The sequence below is a fragment of the Strigops habroptila genome, chromosome 4, assembly GCF_004027225.2.
Source record: "Strigops habroptila isolate Jane chromosome 4, bStrHab1.2.pri, whole genome shotgun sequence".
Lineage (NCBI taxonomy): Eukaryota > Metazoa > Chordata > Aves > Psittaciformes > Psittacidae > Strigops > Strigops habroptila.
In genome coordinates this window covers 45,097,121-45,115,874 of record NC_046358.1, presented here as the reverse complement: position 1 = coordinate 45,115,874, position 18,754 = coordinate 45,097,121, and the positions used below count along the sequence as shown (strand labels likewise).

Here is an 18,754-nt window from a genome sequence, read left to right as displayed (position 1 = left end):
ATCACATCCAGGTGTGTTTTGAATATCTCCAGAGAAGGAGACTCCACAACCTCTCTGGGCAGCCTGCTCCAGTGCTCTATCACCCTCAACCTAAAGATATTCCTCATTCGAATGGAACTTCCTGTGTTTCAGTTTGTGCCCATTACCCCTAATCCTGTTGCTGGGCACTACGTAAACAGTCTGACACCGGCCCTTAAGATATCCATCATCTCTCCTCCAGGCTAAACAGGACCAGCTCTCTCAGCCTTTCCTCATAAAAGAGATGCTCCAGACCCCTGATCATCTTCACAGCCCTCTGCTGGATCCTCCCCAGTAGTTCTTAGTCTTTCTTGAACTGAGGAGCCCAGAACTGGGCTCAGCAGTAAACACTGAAGCAAAGAAAGCATTCTGTAACTCCACCTTCTCCGCATCCTCCGTCACCAGGGCACCCACCTCATTCAGCAGCAGGTCCGCATTTTCCGTAGTCTTTCTTTTGCTACTGATGTACTTGAACTAGCCTTCCTGCTGTCCTTGACATCGCTCGCCAGATTTAATTCCAGATGGACCTTAGCCTTCCTTGTCACATTCCTGCATACTCTGACCTTTCTATATTCCTCCCAAGTGGCCTGTCCCTTTTTCCACATTCTGTAAACTTCCTTGAGTTTTGCCAGCAGCTCCTTCCTCATCCATGCAAGTCTCCTGCCTCCTTTGCTTGATTCCTTACTCATATGGATGCACTTATCATGAGCACTTATCAAGTGATACTTGACTATTAACCAGCTCTCTTCAACCCCTCTACCTTCTAGAGCCCTAACCCTTGGGATTTCTCTAAGTAGGTCCTTGAAGAGGATAAAGTTAGCTCTCCTGAAGACTGGGGTTGCAATCCTACTTATTGCCCAGCTTCCTCCACACACGACTGTGAACTCCACCATCTCATGGTCATGGCAGCCAAGGCTGCCCCGAGTCTTCACATTCCCAACCAGTCCTTCTTTGTTTCTCCGTACAAGGCGCAGCAGCACACCTCTCTTTGTTGGCTCCTCCACCACCTGTGCCAAAAAGGTATCACCAATGCTTTGCAAGAACCTCCTGCACTGTGTGTATGCCTAGCTGTGGTGTCTTTCCAGCAGGTATCAGGGTGGTTCAAGAGAACCAGTGCCTGTGATAATGAGGCTACTACCAGCTGTCTGTAGAAAGCCTCATTAACTTCCTCCTCCTAATCAGGTGGCCTGTAGTAAACACCCACGACAGTGTCGCCCATGTTAGCGTGTCCCTTAATTCTTACCCATAAGCTCTCAACAACTTCTTCACACTCGCATAGGCAGAGCTCAATACATTCCAGTTGCTCTCTCCTGTAAAGAGCAGCTCCACCAGCCCACTTTACTGGCCTGACTTTCCTAAAAAGTATGTAGCCATCCATGAGAGCATTCCGTTCAGGTGAGCTATCCCATCATGTCTCTGTAACTGCAATGAGACCATGGCCCTGCGACCACACACACATCTCTAATTCTTCCAATTCGTTCCCCATAATGTATATGTTTTTGTACAGGCATTTCAGAGAGGTAACTGAGGATGCAGGTTTTCCAGGAAGGGTGCAAGAGGATTCACCATATCCATTCAGACACATGAGGTGGTTGGTCTTCTGGTTCTCTTTTTGGTGGGCAGCTAAGGAGCATTTACCACTGCTCATTTATCACTTAATTCTGGAATTAAGCCAGAATAATCTGGTTTATTCCCCAGTTGGATGTGATGGTGCAAGCATTGCCACTTCAAACCCTGCCCCCAAGTCCTTCAGTTAAAGCTCACTTCAATCGTAACTATTTTGAATGGAAAGAATGCCAAACTATGGATTTAATCCTAAATTTTTGAAGCTATTTAGAAGCACAGATTTAGGCTGTTCTGTTTCTAATACAATTCACAGACACATATGGATGAAAGGAAAGTGGAAAAAAAAAATCAGAGGTGAAAATAAAGTGGTTTAAGATTCAGAGGGGCTTTATCACATACTTCAACTTGCTACAGAAATTAGGTACTAGTCTTGTGATATCACAGATCCTCCTGGTCTTGCTTTTAGCTGTTACAGTTACATGACGTACCCAGTCCAACGCTGCTGTTTTCCAGCAAGTAAGTAAGATGCTCAAACATGGCCTTTTGGTTTTGTCGACTGATACGACAGAAGTAGCACAGGAATCGACAACAGCTTGCCACCATCTTCGGAAAAACGATCTGCTGAAGAAGAAAGTTGACAAAGCAGTGAAATATGGTAATTACCAATCTGTTCCGATTCTTCTTCCTGCATGCCTAACAAGGAAACTATAGTGAAGTTACCAAGGTGATAAGCAGCTGACAGTTGCTTTTCTTCTAATTTAAGAAAAAGGGCCTGTGTTTCCTTTTAAGTTTTGTATTCATTAGGTCATTAGATTACAAACATTGAAAAATCATTTTGCAGAGGACTATAGGGGACATATAAGGGGAAAAATGGAGAAGTAATTCTCATCAAAGCAATCTACAGACCAGAAAACGCAGTTATACAAAAATCTCTGTCTTAGCAGCATTATGATAACAAGCTCAATCCCCAGTATTAGGTCACAGCAGAATAAAGAGGATTGAAGAACCTTGTTTATCCTCCCATTTTGTAATAAGAACACACATATAAAACTTTTCTACCAGACTCCTATGTTGTTCAATGCATAGGCCTGATAAAATAAAGCAAACCAAAACATTAAAGTGCAACTATGCAATGCTTTTAAAACCAAGACTAACAAAAAAAAAACAACAAACCAAAACCAAACAAAAAAAGAAACCCAACACTTTACTTGCTGCACATTACATGCAAGGATTTCTCCTCTGAAAGTAAAATAATTTCATCTGCAGAACTCATGAAAGAATGTTTCATGAGTTGAAATTAGCCATAACATCTGAGATGAAAAGTTATGCCGTTCTCGCATATTACTGAAAGGAGCTGAAAGAACAAGATCAAAAATCACTGGACAGATTTTTGGTGCTTGTTTGAAGGTTTTTCTATCTGATTTATTTAATTTACCATTATATAGGACTTTTAAAAAAGTGTCATGTTCAATCATAGTTGCAGATCTATGTCCTAAGGATATTCATAAAATCAATAAGAAAATGCATTACCATCAAGGAGAATTCTTTTTTGAATAATCTGACTATGACCCTTTAGGCACAAGCAGGAATATATTCTATATAATATATACATTCTACACTATGCAAGGTGATATCTGAGAATTTTAATCACAATATCATGGTGGTTGTTTTTTTTTCTTTCTATGACATCCCGCCTCCTTCACTTCATATCTTTCAAATTGCTTATAACTTAGTTATAAAAAGTCTAATAAATGTTGACTATATTACCACACAACTCTAACTCATTCTGAGAGATGCAACCTTTTCACTTATGAGACAACTATTTTTACAAAAAAGTAATTATCTAATGAAAAGCTTTATGGTATTATCTTTTCAATACATCAGGTGCACTGCTAACCTCCAGAGACTTGATTAACTGTTGTTTTACTTTGGGACAGTTTTCTTGTTAACATATGCAGCTCATTTGTCTATTTCAGTCATGAGGGAGCTATTACGTGCAAGCAGCATTAAATATTATTTCTGTTCTTAAATATAGGGTAGATGAAGATGACTGAAAAGCATTCATTCATTCATGATAACATTTAACAAAGCTTTGACCCCCCCAAATTTACAGGGATTTTGACAGACTGTATGAAATACTCTGTTTAGAAAATTACAGTAACAGCAACACTGTTAAAAATTGTCATTTTAGAAATTCATCAGGAATACATATGAATACAGAATTCTAAAAACAATTCTAGAAACAATTCTGAAGTAAAATGATTCAATTCTGACACCAAAAAGGGTGTTGCTCAGGATTCTCTGAAAATTAATGAACAACCAATACCAGAATTCGAGATGACATTAAGATTCCAGAATTATAAGATCTAAACACACAGTCTTTAAAATAACTATTTTAGGCTTGAAGATACATACCAAAACCTAACTATAATGGAAATGCTGAAAGCTTGTTCAATTATTTTCTGGGATATACACTTCACCATTAAGTGCCTTTCCAGGCTTTTGTTAGCCTGCAGTAGCAAAATACTCCTAAGGTAGTGGGATACCTTCAGCCACACCATATTCCACTTATCTTCTCACCTATTTCTGAATCATTTATTAATAGCACAGCTGGAAAGAAGCCAAATATGTTTTCTTCAGTTTGAACTGCCAAGTTTTCACCTTTCTACCATTCATTCAGAGAAGTATGAGCTATAACACTCTTACCACATCTCTCAATACAGCCTGGGGGTTGGAACTAGATGATCTTAAAGTCCTTTCCAACCCTAACTCTTCTATGATTCATAATAAATTCGCTTAATCCAAGAAGCTGGTGATCTAGTTTAAACCATCTGTGGCCACAATCTAGGAAAATGACCAATCCCTAAATCAGAGATTACATTGCAAGTTGCTCATTCCATGTCTTGAAACTATAACACTGGACAGAAAGAAATGTCCATGAAACTGGAAAAAGAAAACAAAAGGGAGTATAGTAACAATCTAGCTGTGAGGACCTTGCTTGAGAGCAGGAAAAGCAGTGTTCTAGTGGCTGGTGCCATGGCTACGCTTCAACTGTATATAAGCGACTCGCTTGGCAAACACACAGAGAATTTCAAATGAGTACATAAAACCATAGCTGACCAAGGAATGCTCCATTTCCAGCCCTACTCCTTTTTATTCAGAACACCTTACCTGACAGAGTGAAAGATCTGCAGCATGCACAAACATGTACCTGTGTTACTAAAATTTTGTATGAAAAATATTTTTTAACAGAATTTAAAGGCAGTGTGGAGTTGTTGTTTTGGGTGGGTTTTTTTGTCAACTTTTACTATATGTACATCTCGTAGCAAAACTTGAGGGTTGCAACACCTACAAATAAGCAAGATATTAATCATCTGATAATTAATTGTAACTTGCCTTGAAGTAAAATATGAGCATATTACCACAGAATAACTAAACCCAGTATATGAATACTTTGTAACACTGTGATGGTATAGCCAGACACAGTGTATAAGTATTTTACAGAACTATATGTGATATGTGACCAAAGAGGCAAAAAAATAGGGGTGGAGATATACATAGAAGGCATCCAAGTAATGAAAAGTTGCCAGAGGCAAGATAAGCATAAGACAGTAAAATAGGCTGTGAACAAATTCAGTTGGTGTTAGTCTCTTATAGTTTATTGCCAATAACACCTCCCATAAATGCAGCTAACATAAACATTTAATATAAAATAAGAACAAAATCTTTTAAACTCCTATTAAAAGACAAATGAAATACCTATAACCTCTCACGCACTTTAAAAAAATTAATCCCTAGAATGCTGGACTTCCCCCTGTAGTACTATAAAAACTGCTCTATTTTTAACATAAATATTTCAATTTGGACAGGCAAATCTATCTCACATGAGAAAGATACATTTTTGTTCAAATACTTCTTAAACATCCTAGTATTCTTTTAGAAAGGTTTAAAATGCAAAACACACAATAAAATTATGGTGGAATTACCTGAGATTTATCTCCTCCAAGCACATTCACCATCACATCCATAACAGTCTCATGCATGCCCAAGACTCTCATTAAGTTAGGATGCTGATAAAACACTTTGTTGTTCATTATATCCCTAAAATGGAAGAAAAGGCAACAATGTGTTTCTAAGAAACTCCATTTTAATTTAAATCAATGGTGCATTAGAGATGTCAGAAATATGCATTCACTGTAGTAACAACATTTTATTAGATGTAGTAACATCATTAGATTTCAGAATAATACAAGAACACTTGACAACTAAATGCTTCACATATCAATATGCTGTCATTTCTCTAATATAAAAATCTAAACTTTTAAATTATTTTAAAATGGCATTTCTTCATCTTTAAAGTACTCTTACCATCTGTTCTGTTTAAAGAAAAAATATATTCTATAGTGATATAAGTGGAAATATATTCTGTTATGTTTTAGGTAGAGAATGGGGATCAAGAAATCTGAATCTAATGTTGCTTGTACAGTAACATCCCTTAATTAATTTTCTTAGTTCACAACGTAGAAGACAATAGACAGACTTAATATTCAAGGTTATCTAATAAATGCGTTTCATCAATATTTCCAAAATTAAGACCATCTGTCAGAAGATATAAAATGGCATACAGTCCCCTTAAATAGGAATATTTAACATTTTCACTATGCCCACCATCCTCATGTTCTAGAATTTGCTGTATTTCATAATCCAGAGCATACTTTATGTGTTTCAGTAGGGAATCCAGTGATTTCTACCATTTTAGGTCAACCTGTTAAAAACAAATGGCAAATAACAGACATCATGCCTGCTTTGAAGAAATACACAAAGCTGGGAATCGAAGATGACTCTCAACACAGCACGTGTGGGAAGGTGACTACACACACGAGTTTAGACAAAACCTACCCTTTATCCTTCCTAGAATTCTCAGTAAGTTTAAAAGCTCAGCATCAGGGACAAACAAGGTAATACTGTCACATACTAACTAATGAGTTGTTACCATTGCTTGCTGAATTCAGTTGAAGAGATTAGTTTTCGCAATTTCTATAAAAACAATATTATTTTTACAGTGAAACAGTAAGAACAATGGAGATTCCTTACAACCATTGTAAAGGACAGAAACTGATCAACTGGAGCGATCTTGGAAATACCCGTGAAAATGAAAATTTCTGGTACATATCTGCATTTTAGTACAGCAGTAATTTTCATCCAGGATCTAAAATGAAAGCATTTACTAATATAACAAAAAACTTTACACAAATTTAGAAATAAAATTATGTTAATTCCATACCCTAATCCATTAATCATTAGCAATTCCTCCTCTTTTCCCATCCTGACACTGAGAAGTGAGCGAATCTGGCCCAGTGCTGCAAGCAGATTAATGGTATCCTTCACAGAGACAGCACTAATAGTGTATGCTTTCCTCAGAGCTTGCAGTAGCTCGCCAATGCTGTCATATTGTCTACGAAGGAGGGTGTACATAATCCGAACTAATTCTGGATCTTGAATCTGATCTTCCTGGGACCAGCGCACCATAGTCTGGGATATGAGTTCTTTCAGTGTAGCTAGAAGAATAAAATACATAAAATGTTACTAGCTATTACCACAACAAAAAAGTCTTGTAAACTGTATTGTAAAATATCAGATAACAGTAGACCATGAGGCAGTTGTAAGAAAGCAAGAGAACACAAGCAGACTGTACAGGATTTTTGAACTTGAAAATTAATTTTTAGATCTTTCAAGGTAAGTGCGATGCTCTTGAGAAATGGAAAACAAGAAACAAGTACTTAGCATTTAAGTCAATACCAGCATTGTTGGCAATGAAGACTTCTTAGTTGATCATGACTTCAAGAATCATCCCTGTAAGTTAAATGCTATATTTAACTTTTTAATTTATCCTTCATTTCTACATCAAGATTTATAAAATAGCACTACATGCAGCACAAACACCTGTTCATTAGGAATGACAGAAACTTAATTTTATAATGCCAAAGAAATACCATAGTTTTGATGATCATCAGCCTAGGTTTCAAATACAGAAATTGTTAATTAAGTTTTCAGTAAACAGTTTATTGGCTGACAAGTACGAGTTCAACTACCCCAGAAATATTCATGAATGTGAGCTCAGCTTGCCAATCAATTTTGCCGGGGGGAGGAGGAAATAAAATCTGCTCTAAACTTACAAAACTGCCATGAAGGAGGATGAGATAGCCTTTTTAAATTAAATATCCAATTCAGGGCCTAGCCAGGGTGGCTTGAGCAGCTTTTGCTGCTCACTCACTTGATGAATATTTAGCTATTTTGCTGTTCAAACAAAGGATCTACATTGTCTTCAAAAAGATGATATACCTGGAAACATCTCAGAATTGTATGATGATGCAAACACTTTAAGGAGTAGTGTTAATGCCAGCAGATTAACTTGTCCTCTCCTAAGATAAAAGTCCATTTTAGTAAATATAAGGCATGCTTAGAAGAAAGAAAGATATCCTTGTAGAAAATAGTTCCTTCCTACAGATATTCACAGCCTGAGTAGGTATGACCAGATGATCAAGGCCCCAGACTTTTAGTCTTGGCAGTAAGTACATACCATGCACACCACCACCCCTCTTCATGGATATAAGAGGATGGAGGTACCTCAGACATGCCTTGCCTTTCACTCTCCGAATTCCAAAATTCCTTGGGGGAAAAGTGGAAGTGCACATATGCACTACATATCACAGTCTCCAGCTACAGTCAAGAATAGAATACATAATTTTTCATTGTCCTTTGAATGACTTCATCCATATGCATATTTGTACTATGCATCACTACGGAGATGTGCATCCACATGAAGCCTTAGAGAAGAAATGATACTTCCCAGATACAGAGTAGATCCTACCGCCATTGAAGCAAAATCAGATGCTAACAGGTAAGTCACAGGGGAACAAAACCTTTTTTCATGCAGCACATGAGATTATTATAAGATTTAATGTATTTAAAACCTAATATCAAGCTTAACAGACCAAAATATGCTTTCAGGGCAGGACAAACCCTCTCTGGTGCTCTACAGAACAAGCAGACCATGTAAGAAATGTCCTGAATTATAATATAGCATTGGTGTCTAATCTCACACAACTCTTGATGAAATGATCAAGTCTGAAATGAAATTAACTGGTTTGGGTCTGTACAAGAACCTATTGCCAAACTGAGCAAATTGGAAATAGAATGACTTATTGCTATTGTTGGTTGGAAGACCAGTCTCAAGTCACCTGCACAATTCTGCACATGACATTTGGATGGTCTTATATAAATCTGGAGCTGGGCAAAACCTAGTCTTGATTTGCAAAGGTAATGAGAAACCTCAGCAAAAATTTATGTCCTAAAGGAAGACCTGAAGGAATTTGTCTTTTTTCCGTACTTCCTCCTCACTATCCATAGTCATTATTGAGGACTGAAAACTCATAAACATATGACAGCAAAGACAAAATTTCTGAGATTCACACTACTCATCAACATGACGGGGGTTAATACATGGCAGTGAAAGCCAGGCAAGTTGCTCAAAGAGGCTCAACAAAATGGTCATGCAGATGGTAGAGGAACTGCAAGCACAGAACCCATCTCACATGTTTAGGCCATGAACGCTTCTCCTTTATTAGGGAATAGGGTATAAAAATGTACATGTACAGGAATAATAGACTAAAAAGTCTGTGATTTCAAGTGTTTTGGGGTGTTTATGTGCATATATGTGTTTCTATGTGTATACATATCCTAAGAAGACATAATAGGAGGCGGAATATGAACACTTCGTTTTGCTACTAGTCCTTCCCTGACAGTAACAGAACCAGTAAATAATTTATTGGAAAAAATAGAGCAAAAATAACAATATACCTTCAAAATGCAACATGAAATATTGCGGAGATGAAATAATAATGACAAATTGCCACTCAACTGAAGCAGACACAACTTGAGATAACTTCCATTTACAAACAAGCTCTATTTTGCTCTCAAGCAGCAAAGAGGTTGAACAAACGTCTATAACAAACACTACAGGTAAGTATCTGTAACAGGTTTTTTTTCAATGCTTCCTTTAATTAAAGTAGTGTATCTTCCAGACACCAGTAATACATGCAATTGTCTATTTTCAGCTTTCTATTGCTAAAATGACTGCATGCAGTTATCAATTACTTAACGCACATGCATTATTTCTTAAATTGGTTAACCAACTAAATAATATTCTTCAAAGCATTATAAAGAAATGACCAGCTGCTATATATGACATCCCTCTGTGGTTATGAATATGCTTGTTTTCTCTGAAAATCCAGCATTTCAGAGAACCAAAAATAGTTCACATACAGTATAGCACTCATTATAACCTCTGGTAGTATTTACAAGTTAAAACTGATTGAAAGCAGTAAATATATATATTAATTTATTTTATTACCTCTGGATAAAGGTATATAACAAAACATATTATACCCTGTAAGTGTTCAAATACTTGTTGGACAATGCTTTCAAATGTGGTTGTAGGAACATGAAGAAAACATGCTGAAATAAATTCTTGGTCTTCTTTTCTGCTTATTTTACACCATTAGGCACAGTAAAGTAGTAAGACGACACATGAAATACGGTAAGCATGTTTGCGTATAAGTAACAGCAAATGTAATTTTAATTTACTCTTCTACAGAAAATACAAACTGTCCATCTTTTTGTATTAAAACAACTCACAGTGCTAAGTTTATTCATCATTCCTCTGTGTGCAGAGGATTCATACATTTGTTTCTTACACGAAGTAACTTTAATTCAAGAGTAAAGCTTTCATTGATTAACACCTGTCAAGCGTTGCACAGCTTTCTCTTAATACAATATACAAAATGGATATACATGTTATCAGATGATACATACATCATATGAATCAAATCCAACAAACCTCCAGTGCCTTGCAATATGTAGTGTCAGGCCTTTTTAAGAAGAAAGCTCATCAACCAATTTGCTCAGCATCAACCAAGAGAGAGCTTGGCCTAGAGAAGACAAGGCTCAGGGGCAATCTTGTCAATCTACATAAATACCTGAATTGAGGGTGTAAAGAGAACAGGGGCAGGCTCTTTTCAGAGTCCAATGACAGGACAAGAGGCAATGGGCACACTCTGAAACACAGGAGAGTCCAGCTGAACAAAAGGAACACTTTTACTGTGAGGGTGACTAAGCACTGGCACACATCGACCATGGGGTTGTGGAGCCTCCATTCTTGGAGACACTCAAAAGCTGTCTGGACACGGTCCTGGGTAACCTGTTCTAGGTGGCCCTGCTGGAGCAGGGGGATTGGACCACATTACCTCTAGAGGTTGCTTCCAGCCTTGGCCATTCTGTGGTTCTATAAATCACTGCCTCAGGGCAGTACAGATCTGAAAATATTCTATTGGCTTACTCTTAAACACCATTAAACAAATTTATGTTAAATAAATTCTTGTATTGTTTCAACAGTTACTCTTAGTTCTCTGCTGTTTACTCAGCTGTGCAAGGTGGAAGAACTGTTTTCAGTGATGTAAAATACATTCTCCCATATATATATTGTTTATAGGTTTATGGATTAAATTGCCTTTCATTATTTTCAAAACATATACACATACTTTTCAAGTGTTTTGTGTGACATATTTCTATTTTAAAGACATGTTAGTGTTACTCAGCAAACACAGTGATATTCCAGTCCTCTTCCCCTACAATAGTCTGCTGCAGAAAGGAACATTAAAAAAAATTACGATAAATTGAGTGTCCTCTTCTTATGCATATTTAAGCAACATCAAAACTCACTGTAAAGGGAAATGAAATTTATAGACTACAGAGAAAAGTTTTCAAGCAGACTGATGACATCTAGTCAGTATTTTTCTCTGCCCTTTAGAGACATATGTTAAAGATTTATAGAAGCAAAGAGCGGAATAAAGAATATTGATACTGAATTCTGGAAAATTCTATTAAGCATTTAGGAATATAGAATTTGTACTTGTGAAAATAAAGATATTACTTCCTTGTTTAATTAGTGAAATAGATTGAATATTTCATTAAATTCAGAAAGGATATGGTATGGAATATGTATGTGCATTTATGTGATTCTTGAGATAAATCAGAACAAGTTATTAGTTTTAATGAATGTATATAGTCACCATTATCATATATGAAAGCCATCCCTTTTAATACAAAAACACAGAACTGTAAAACCATTTTGTCACAAATATCTTGATACTGGGATGCATAAAGCTTCTCATGCAGCAAAGAAAAATGAAATGGAGTTAAAGCTGTAAAGAAGAAAGTTTTGTATTTAAAAAAACCAAAATATATAAATGAAAATTTCTCAAGTTCAGAATGTTTGAGTATAGATTACTGTGCCATAAATAACTTTTTGCATTTCTTTGTAAAGAATATGCAAATTTTAAACCCCAGAGTTAATGATCTAGATCCAAAATCTTCCACCAATTTTAACTTCTTTTTAACAATTGCATCCAAGATGTTCAGTATGTAGGATAATTGTTCTAAGAGGCAGAAGGAACTTAAGCAGTTAGTCTTCTTCAGTCTGCTATGAAGTCTTATTAGAAATTATACTTGTTGACATCTTTAAACACTTGCATCATGGAAGTATTTATGTTGAAAGAAAACTTACTAGGATATTTCTCTTCTTCTTCCTTAGGTTCTACTTTTTCTGCTTTTGGTGGACCTTTGATTTTGTACATTAAAGAACGGAGTTTTCCAGTAAAAGTGGAATCTTCTTCTTCCTCTTCCTCCTCTTCTAGTGGTATACCTTAGCAGATAATAAAACTGTTTAGAAACAAAACTAAACCTTTGAAGATTAACTCCTTCAATATTTAACCAATACCAAATATCTATGGGATTTTTTTTTAACCAGCATATTTCTACAGGAAAAAGTTACATAGTAAGGCTAGCAGCTTTAATATGTTAGCTACAGTAGCACCCCTCAAATTATGCTTATTTTAATACACATACTTCTTATATACAGACTTATAGTAATTTTTTTCTAGTATTATGACCAAAGAGGTGGTTGGTTTTGGGGGTTTTTTTAAGATTCTAGTATGGCAATTAATTTGGACTCAGAGTCATATTTGATGAAATATGTGATCTTTTATTTCATATTGCAGAATGTAAGCTAAAGAAAGAACTGCATGGCTGTATCTCATCATATAGTACAATTTTTCAGTTGGGATATTTAGCAGTCATAAACAACTACATTAACTGGATTTAAAACTGTAAGAAGGCACATGTGTTCAGAAACTGCACCAGTGATACATGTTTTTCATGAAAATGTATATGATGAGAGGGGATGTCATTTTACATTTAATATAGTTCAGTTCATTACATTGCTTCACAACCATTTAAAGCATTTTCAAATCTTTCACACCTCTTAGTGAAGATCAGATACCATGTGTGTTATGTGCAGAAGCACAGAACATCTAAGTAGGTTCCCTTCAGAACAGAGCTAATTGTGCTGAGGTGAGATGCAAGCTTTTGCTATTTGGCTGCTGGTCAAAGTGAAATTGAAAAAAGGAAAAGATTTCCAGGCAGAATACTAAAGAGATACAAGCTGGAGAAGAAGGAAAAGGATAAATTGCAGAGGCTAAAACTGGTATTAAAAAAAGAAACTAAGAAAGGAAAAAAAATAACCATAATGTAGTTGGAGAAACTTTGACACTGGCAGCTACCAAGAGGAGAGAGTTAAAGTTATGACTAGGAGTGACTAAGTTGACTAGGAAGAAGAAAATTCAGAGAGAGAGAACGAGAGAACTAGAAACTGACACTGGAGACTACATATGGAATTCAAGGAACGGGAAAAGTGAGATTGGCTGGACAAAATAAAAAGCTAAGAATGAACCAAGGCTACAGTCAGACACTGGAAAAAGTAAGAACAGGAAATGTAGCCTATGAGAGGAAAGAGAAAGTAGACAAGGATGTTACAGAAAGCAAGATCATACCTGGCAATGGAAAAAAAGCTAGGCCCTAGGAGCAAGAGAGACAGCGGAGAGGGAGAACTCTTAAGAAGGCTGAAATGGATGAAATGGATGATGAGGTAAGACAGTGTTGAATTGGAGGAGATGAGGTCTGTGACTGCTCTGTATTGTTTATTATTCACTCTGCACCCTCTCAGAGTTGCAATCCATTCAGAAGCTGACCAGCTCATGTTGCTGTTGGCTAATTGCTTAATTCAAGTGGAAGAGGTCTGTGCACTGGAACAGATGGTTCCAACCCAGATAAGTGTCAATTTAATATTATGCAATAAAATTTGTTGAAAATTTGTTTTGTTTACAACTAAGAAATTACACACAAAAATTATGATAGAGGACTATCATTTTGCTGGCAAAATTAACCACTCAGAGTTAGGACATCCTGGGATTAAGACTGCCTGAGTAATTTTAAATCAGGCTATTTGCGTATATTCATTATGAAGCAGCCTTTAATTACTTGATTGCATACATATTTTTCCACTTAGACCACCAAGTATACTTAGTGTTAAAAAGATGATTAAATATTCCAAGCATAGCTCCTATTCATTTTAACTGCAGCTGTGATTACTTAGTACTGATTTTCAGGACCAAGTCAGGACACAGCTAATGAGGAGCATTTATCCACAGTGACCACCAATAATAAACCTGCACAACGTAATGAATAGGGATTTGTTTAGAATTCAGAAGATCGCTAAGCTATTTTAATCATGAGACTGTGCTTTCTCTATCTCCAATTCTCTCTCTTATTCAACATACATATTTATAATGTAGTAAATAATAATAAAAGTACACCACTAAGAATACAAAAAAACCCCACCACCACAATCAGTAGAAAAGATGAAGAGTGTAAGGAGGTAAGCCAAATCAGTAATACCAGCAACAATATTTCAAGGTAAAATAAATATATTTTAGAGTTATGACATTTCCAAGTAAGCTGAGGGTTTTATATAATCTTCATCCTGGAGTCTCAGAGAACTCTCTAATACCAAATAGGCAACATATTTGAAAAACAGAGGTCAGATCAAATGTTAAGTCACTGAACAACGGAGATGATGCTATCTTTCTTAATTAAAATGGGGAGAAAGAGGAGTACATACAACGATGTTAACTATTCACTTTAATGCGTGGAAGAAAAATGCTGAAATGAAAGAAACAGTTATTGGTAAGCACTTCGAAGCAAGGATGAACAACAATCAACACAGCATTGTCATAACCCAATTATGTTAAAACAACTAAATTACCATCTATAATGTAGCTAACCTTACAGATACAAATCTTGATTTTAAGAACTTCTAATACTTGCACAACATCCTCAGAAGATGATGAAACACAACCTAGATACCCACTGACCTACTCATCTTTGGCTAAGGCTAAGGCTAAGGTAGCTGAAAAACTGAAACTGACTTATGAAATCAAAGCTTGATGGCTGCTGGAGATTCTAACAGGGTACTCAGAAATAGCAGCATAAGATGATAGTGGAATCCTTAATACAAGCACAGAATGGTATGGGAAGCACCATGGGTCCAAACACAGATCACAAGCTGTTAATTACACGTCACTAAAAGAATGCAATTTCATGAACTGGGTAAAACAAACAGCTTGCCACTCACCACAGTGACTTAGAAGATCATCATGAAATTCATATAACTCATCCCGGATCTCCTCTGGACAGGGACAATCCTCTCCCAGTTGAAAATTTAGCAACATATTAATCTTTAAAGGAATTAAACCATATTTAAAACACTGAGATAACCTAAGACATATTCTAATATATAGCCATACTTTACCTATTTATGATCAAATTTATAATTAAATTCAAATAAAGCACAGATTTCTAATACAGCCTAAAGGAAATACTAAAGCAATGGTACTTGGTAAGCTTTAATATCAAAATACAACTACACTTAATAATAAAGTTATTTCCTGGAGGTAGAAAATACTATTTTCATCATACAGATGTCAGCACACCACCACCTTCCTGCTAACTTTTAGCAACTAAATTTATCAAATTATCATTTTGCAGAACTGGATGAATCTCAGCTCCTCAGCACTGGGCACAAATACTGTTGGGAAATCCTAAGTCATTTTAGAGCTTGAGCTCTGGAGTACAGGTATAAGTATTCTGACATTCAGTATTTTGAGGCATCTTAATAAATTTATTTCACAATCAATTTTGGTTCCCTAGCAGTTCCAATAGTAGTTTAGAAGTCAGAACTCTATCATCACAAAGAATTTTTTTTTATCTTTGGGTTAACCATTTCTTTAATATTACCTGTTCCTGAGGAGGAGACCGAAATTCTTTAGTTTTCTTGGCAGTCAAAGCAGCAGACATGTTCAAGGCTTGCATGAGTTCATTGTACCTGAATTTTTGATTATATTGCAATTTTGACACATAACGGTCTGCAAATGATACAATTGCTTCCACTCTATGCTGCAGCTCACAGTCACAGAAATAACTGAGTAAATGACACATCTAGGATAGAAAAAACAGACTTAAGTTCAACAGTTTAACAAACCCTAATTGCCGAAGAACTGCAGTGGATACTATACACTGCAATAGACTGCAAAAATGAGAGACTTTTTTTCCCCATATTTTTCTTTTAACCTGTAAAGGTGACAAATTTATACAGCTTTTTTTATCTAACCAGTAATGTTACATAGCATTCAGTCTTTCACTCCAAAACATGTAGAAATCACAGAATCATAGAATATTTCGGGTTGGAAGGGTCCGTTAAAGATCACCTGGTCCAACCCTCCCTCTTTTAAAATACACCTATGAAATAAGCATTTGCATATCTATTTTGAGTGTAGATATACGTAGAAAGAATTGCATTGACATAAAATTTGGTAATTAATGTTAGGTTACAAGGCAAAGAGGAATAAAAGTCTTCAGTATTTGAGATCTAACAAACTAGAGAACAGACAGAAGGCACTACCTTTCTTTCATCAATAGTAGAACATATGTGGTACATTTACATTAAATAGTCACCTGAAGCTTAACAGATTCTGGAAATCTTGTCTGCAATAAGCCCTTCATGGGAGCTTTTGTTTCTTTCATTGCTTTCTCCCCGGCTTCTACAGCTTTTTCTTCAACTTGTGTAACTTCTTCCTTCTCTGTCCTCTCTTCTGTTTGTTCCTTGTGATCTCCAAACACAGTGGGATCAATGAGTAGCAGTACCTGCTTCACATCATCATCATCAAAAACACCCATTATGAGCAATGTTGCTATCAGTTTAAGGACAGGAACGAACTGGAATGCAACCTGTCCTCCAACAGGGTCTCGTATATGAGTACCACTACACTGTACTGCCTCTGTTAGCATACTTATGGCCTTGGATTTAAGTGTATCAAGTGGTATCTCTGGGCTGGATGTCTGATGTTCTTCACTGGTCACAATAAAGCATGGAGTAGAAAAATTAAAGCTTGGTTTCAGACAAGTGCTAAGCCCTACTCCAGGTAATCCGTGCTTCTTTGTTTCATCAGGATATAATTTGATAGTTCGAGTTTCATCTGTAACTGGAATGATAAATTCATTGTTCATCATAAGCTTGGCTTGCTTTGCATACTCCAAATGAATACTAATTAGCAAGTCATAGAATCCAGAACGTAGGAGTCCAGGTAAGTATTGATTATCTATTGTATAAAATAGCTGAGATATGTCCACATGGCTACAAAGTGCATAAGCAACTCTAGTGTTACCTAGAGCACTAACTGAACAATAGAGTTTTAAAGTGTGGTAGTGAAACTTCATCAAATCTTCTTGTTCACATAGTTCCAAAATATCGACACATCTGTTATGAAATAAAGAAACAGAATACCAGTCAATTCCATTAGTAACAATTTTGTAAAAGAAAAGTTTTATAATGTCTGCACATTTTGGTCAGTTCCACTTTAAACCATTAATGTTAAAGTTGATACTGACAATCTTAACATGTGCATCATTAAACCACAGTAAATGGTGGTAATAATTTTATGAGATTATCTACAATTAGTACTCCACAGAAAAAGAAAGGAAAAATGTAAGACAGAGAAGCTTCTTTGGAAGCTATGGTAAATTAGAGCTTGTTTTTATAAGAAATGTATTTGTAAATAACTAATGAAAGTACAGCAGACAGATTATCTTTCTGCCATGATTTTGCTTATACTTTATTTGTCATTGGTTACAATATTTGATATTTGGATACATCTTTATTATCCTCAGTCTGAAGATAAAACCTAATGAAAATCTAAGAAAGTCAGGATCTTGTCAATAAGAACATAAAAAACTAAGTTCATGTTAACTCAGAGCAGATGAAACAGGAACAGATTACATGTTTTTATTACAGAAAAAAAATCAGTAAAGCAGTACTTGCATGTTCTTTATATTTGTGGGGTTTTTTTTTCAAGCTGAGAAAATCTCTATGTTTAAAGTCCTACAGATTTAAGAGATATTATTTTATAATTTAAATAAAATCAGTCATTTTACGTATGCAAACGTCATCACATGGCATTAAAATTATTCAGCCTCTTGTATCTACTTAAATTTCACAAATATGATATCAGATAAATTCTAAACCGCTCCCGTGTAAATATTCTCCAAGGCAGGTTTAACCAATACCCAGATATCAGTTTTCAATACATTTGGTCCACATCAAGTCACTGTAGCTTCTTCCCAATGTACCTGTTTTCTTCGGGGATATGTAGTGCCATCATCTGCAGAGGTTCCAAACACTGCACAACCCACCCATGACGTTCACTGACACGCTCAGTTTCTACTTTTAGAAAGCTGTTTGGCATCCTGCTCCATAAAACAGGTGTAATTGTTTGCACATCAAGGCGAGGGGGACACTGAGGAACAGGATTTCTTTCTTCACTTTTAAAAATTGCTGCTGATAAAGGCATGGTATTCTGAAACAAATAAGTGTACTAAAATCATTTTTGTAACATCTAATTATGAATAAACCTATTATACCCAAAGGAAGTATAATATAGTGATAGCAAAGAACTCATAGAAATATGTTATTGCAATAAAATCCATTAAAAACCCCCAACATTAAGGATGTTCTCCCCAAACAACATTAGTTTGACAAATGCAGTTTAGATCTGTTGAACAATTAACTTCATATAATAATTACATTTACACAAGTAAATGTAGAAGTCAAATATAAAGTCACACCTTTGATTCAATCTTCCTCAACAAATTCAACTGAGCA

The 18,754-nt window shown here is 35.9% G+C and overlaps 1 protein-coding gene across 12 annotated transcripts in view; it reads right to left on the bottom strand.

Moving 5' to 3' along the window:
- Positions 1-18,754, bottom strand: part of RYR3 (ryanodine receptor 3) — a 215,933-nt gene that overhangs the window by 94,994 nt on the left and 102,185 nt on the right. For 9 of the 12 annotated variants that reach the window (XM_030481593.1, XM_030481598.1, XM_030481599.1 and 6 more), the window contains exons 35-42: positions 18,223-18,449; positions 16,552-17,353; positions 15,835-16,035; positions 15,173-15,275; positions 12,209-12,346; positions 6,869-7,142; positions 5,571-5,685; positions 2,073-2,205 (exon numbers count right to left, since the gene is read on the bottom strand). In XM_030481593.1, the coding sequence (XP_030337453.1) occupies positions 2,073-2,205; positions 5,571-5,685; positions 6,869-7,142; positions 12,209-12,346; positions 15,173-15,275; positions 15,835-16,035; positions 16,552-17,353; positions 18,223-18,449 (1,993 nt within the window). The remainder of the gene's footprint in view (positions 1-2,072; positions 2,206-5,570; positions 5,686-6,868; positions 7,143-12,208; positions 12,347-15,172; positions 15,276-15,834; positions 16,036-16,551; positions 17,354-18,222; positions 18,450-18,754) is intronic. The other 3 variants (XM_030481595.1, XM_030481596.1, XM_030481602.1) reach the window with 1 other exon arrangement.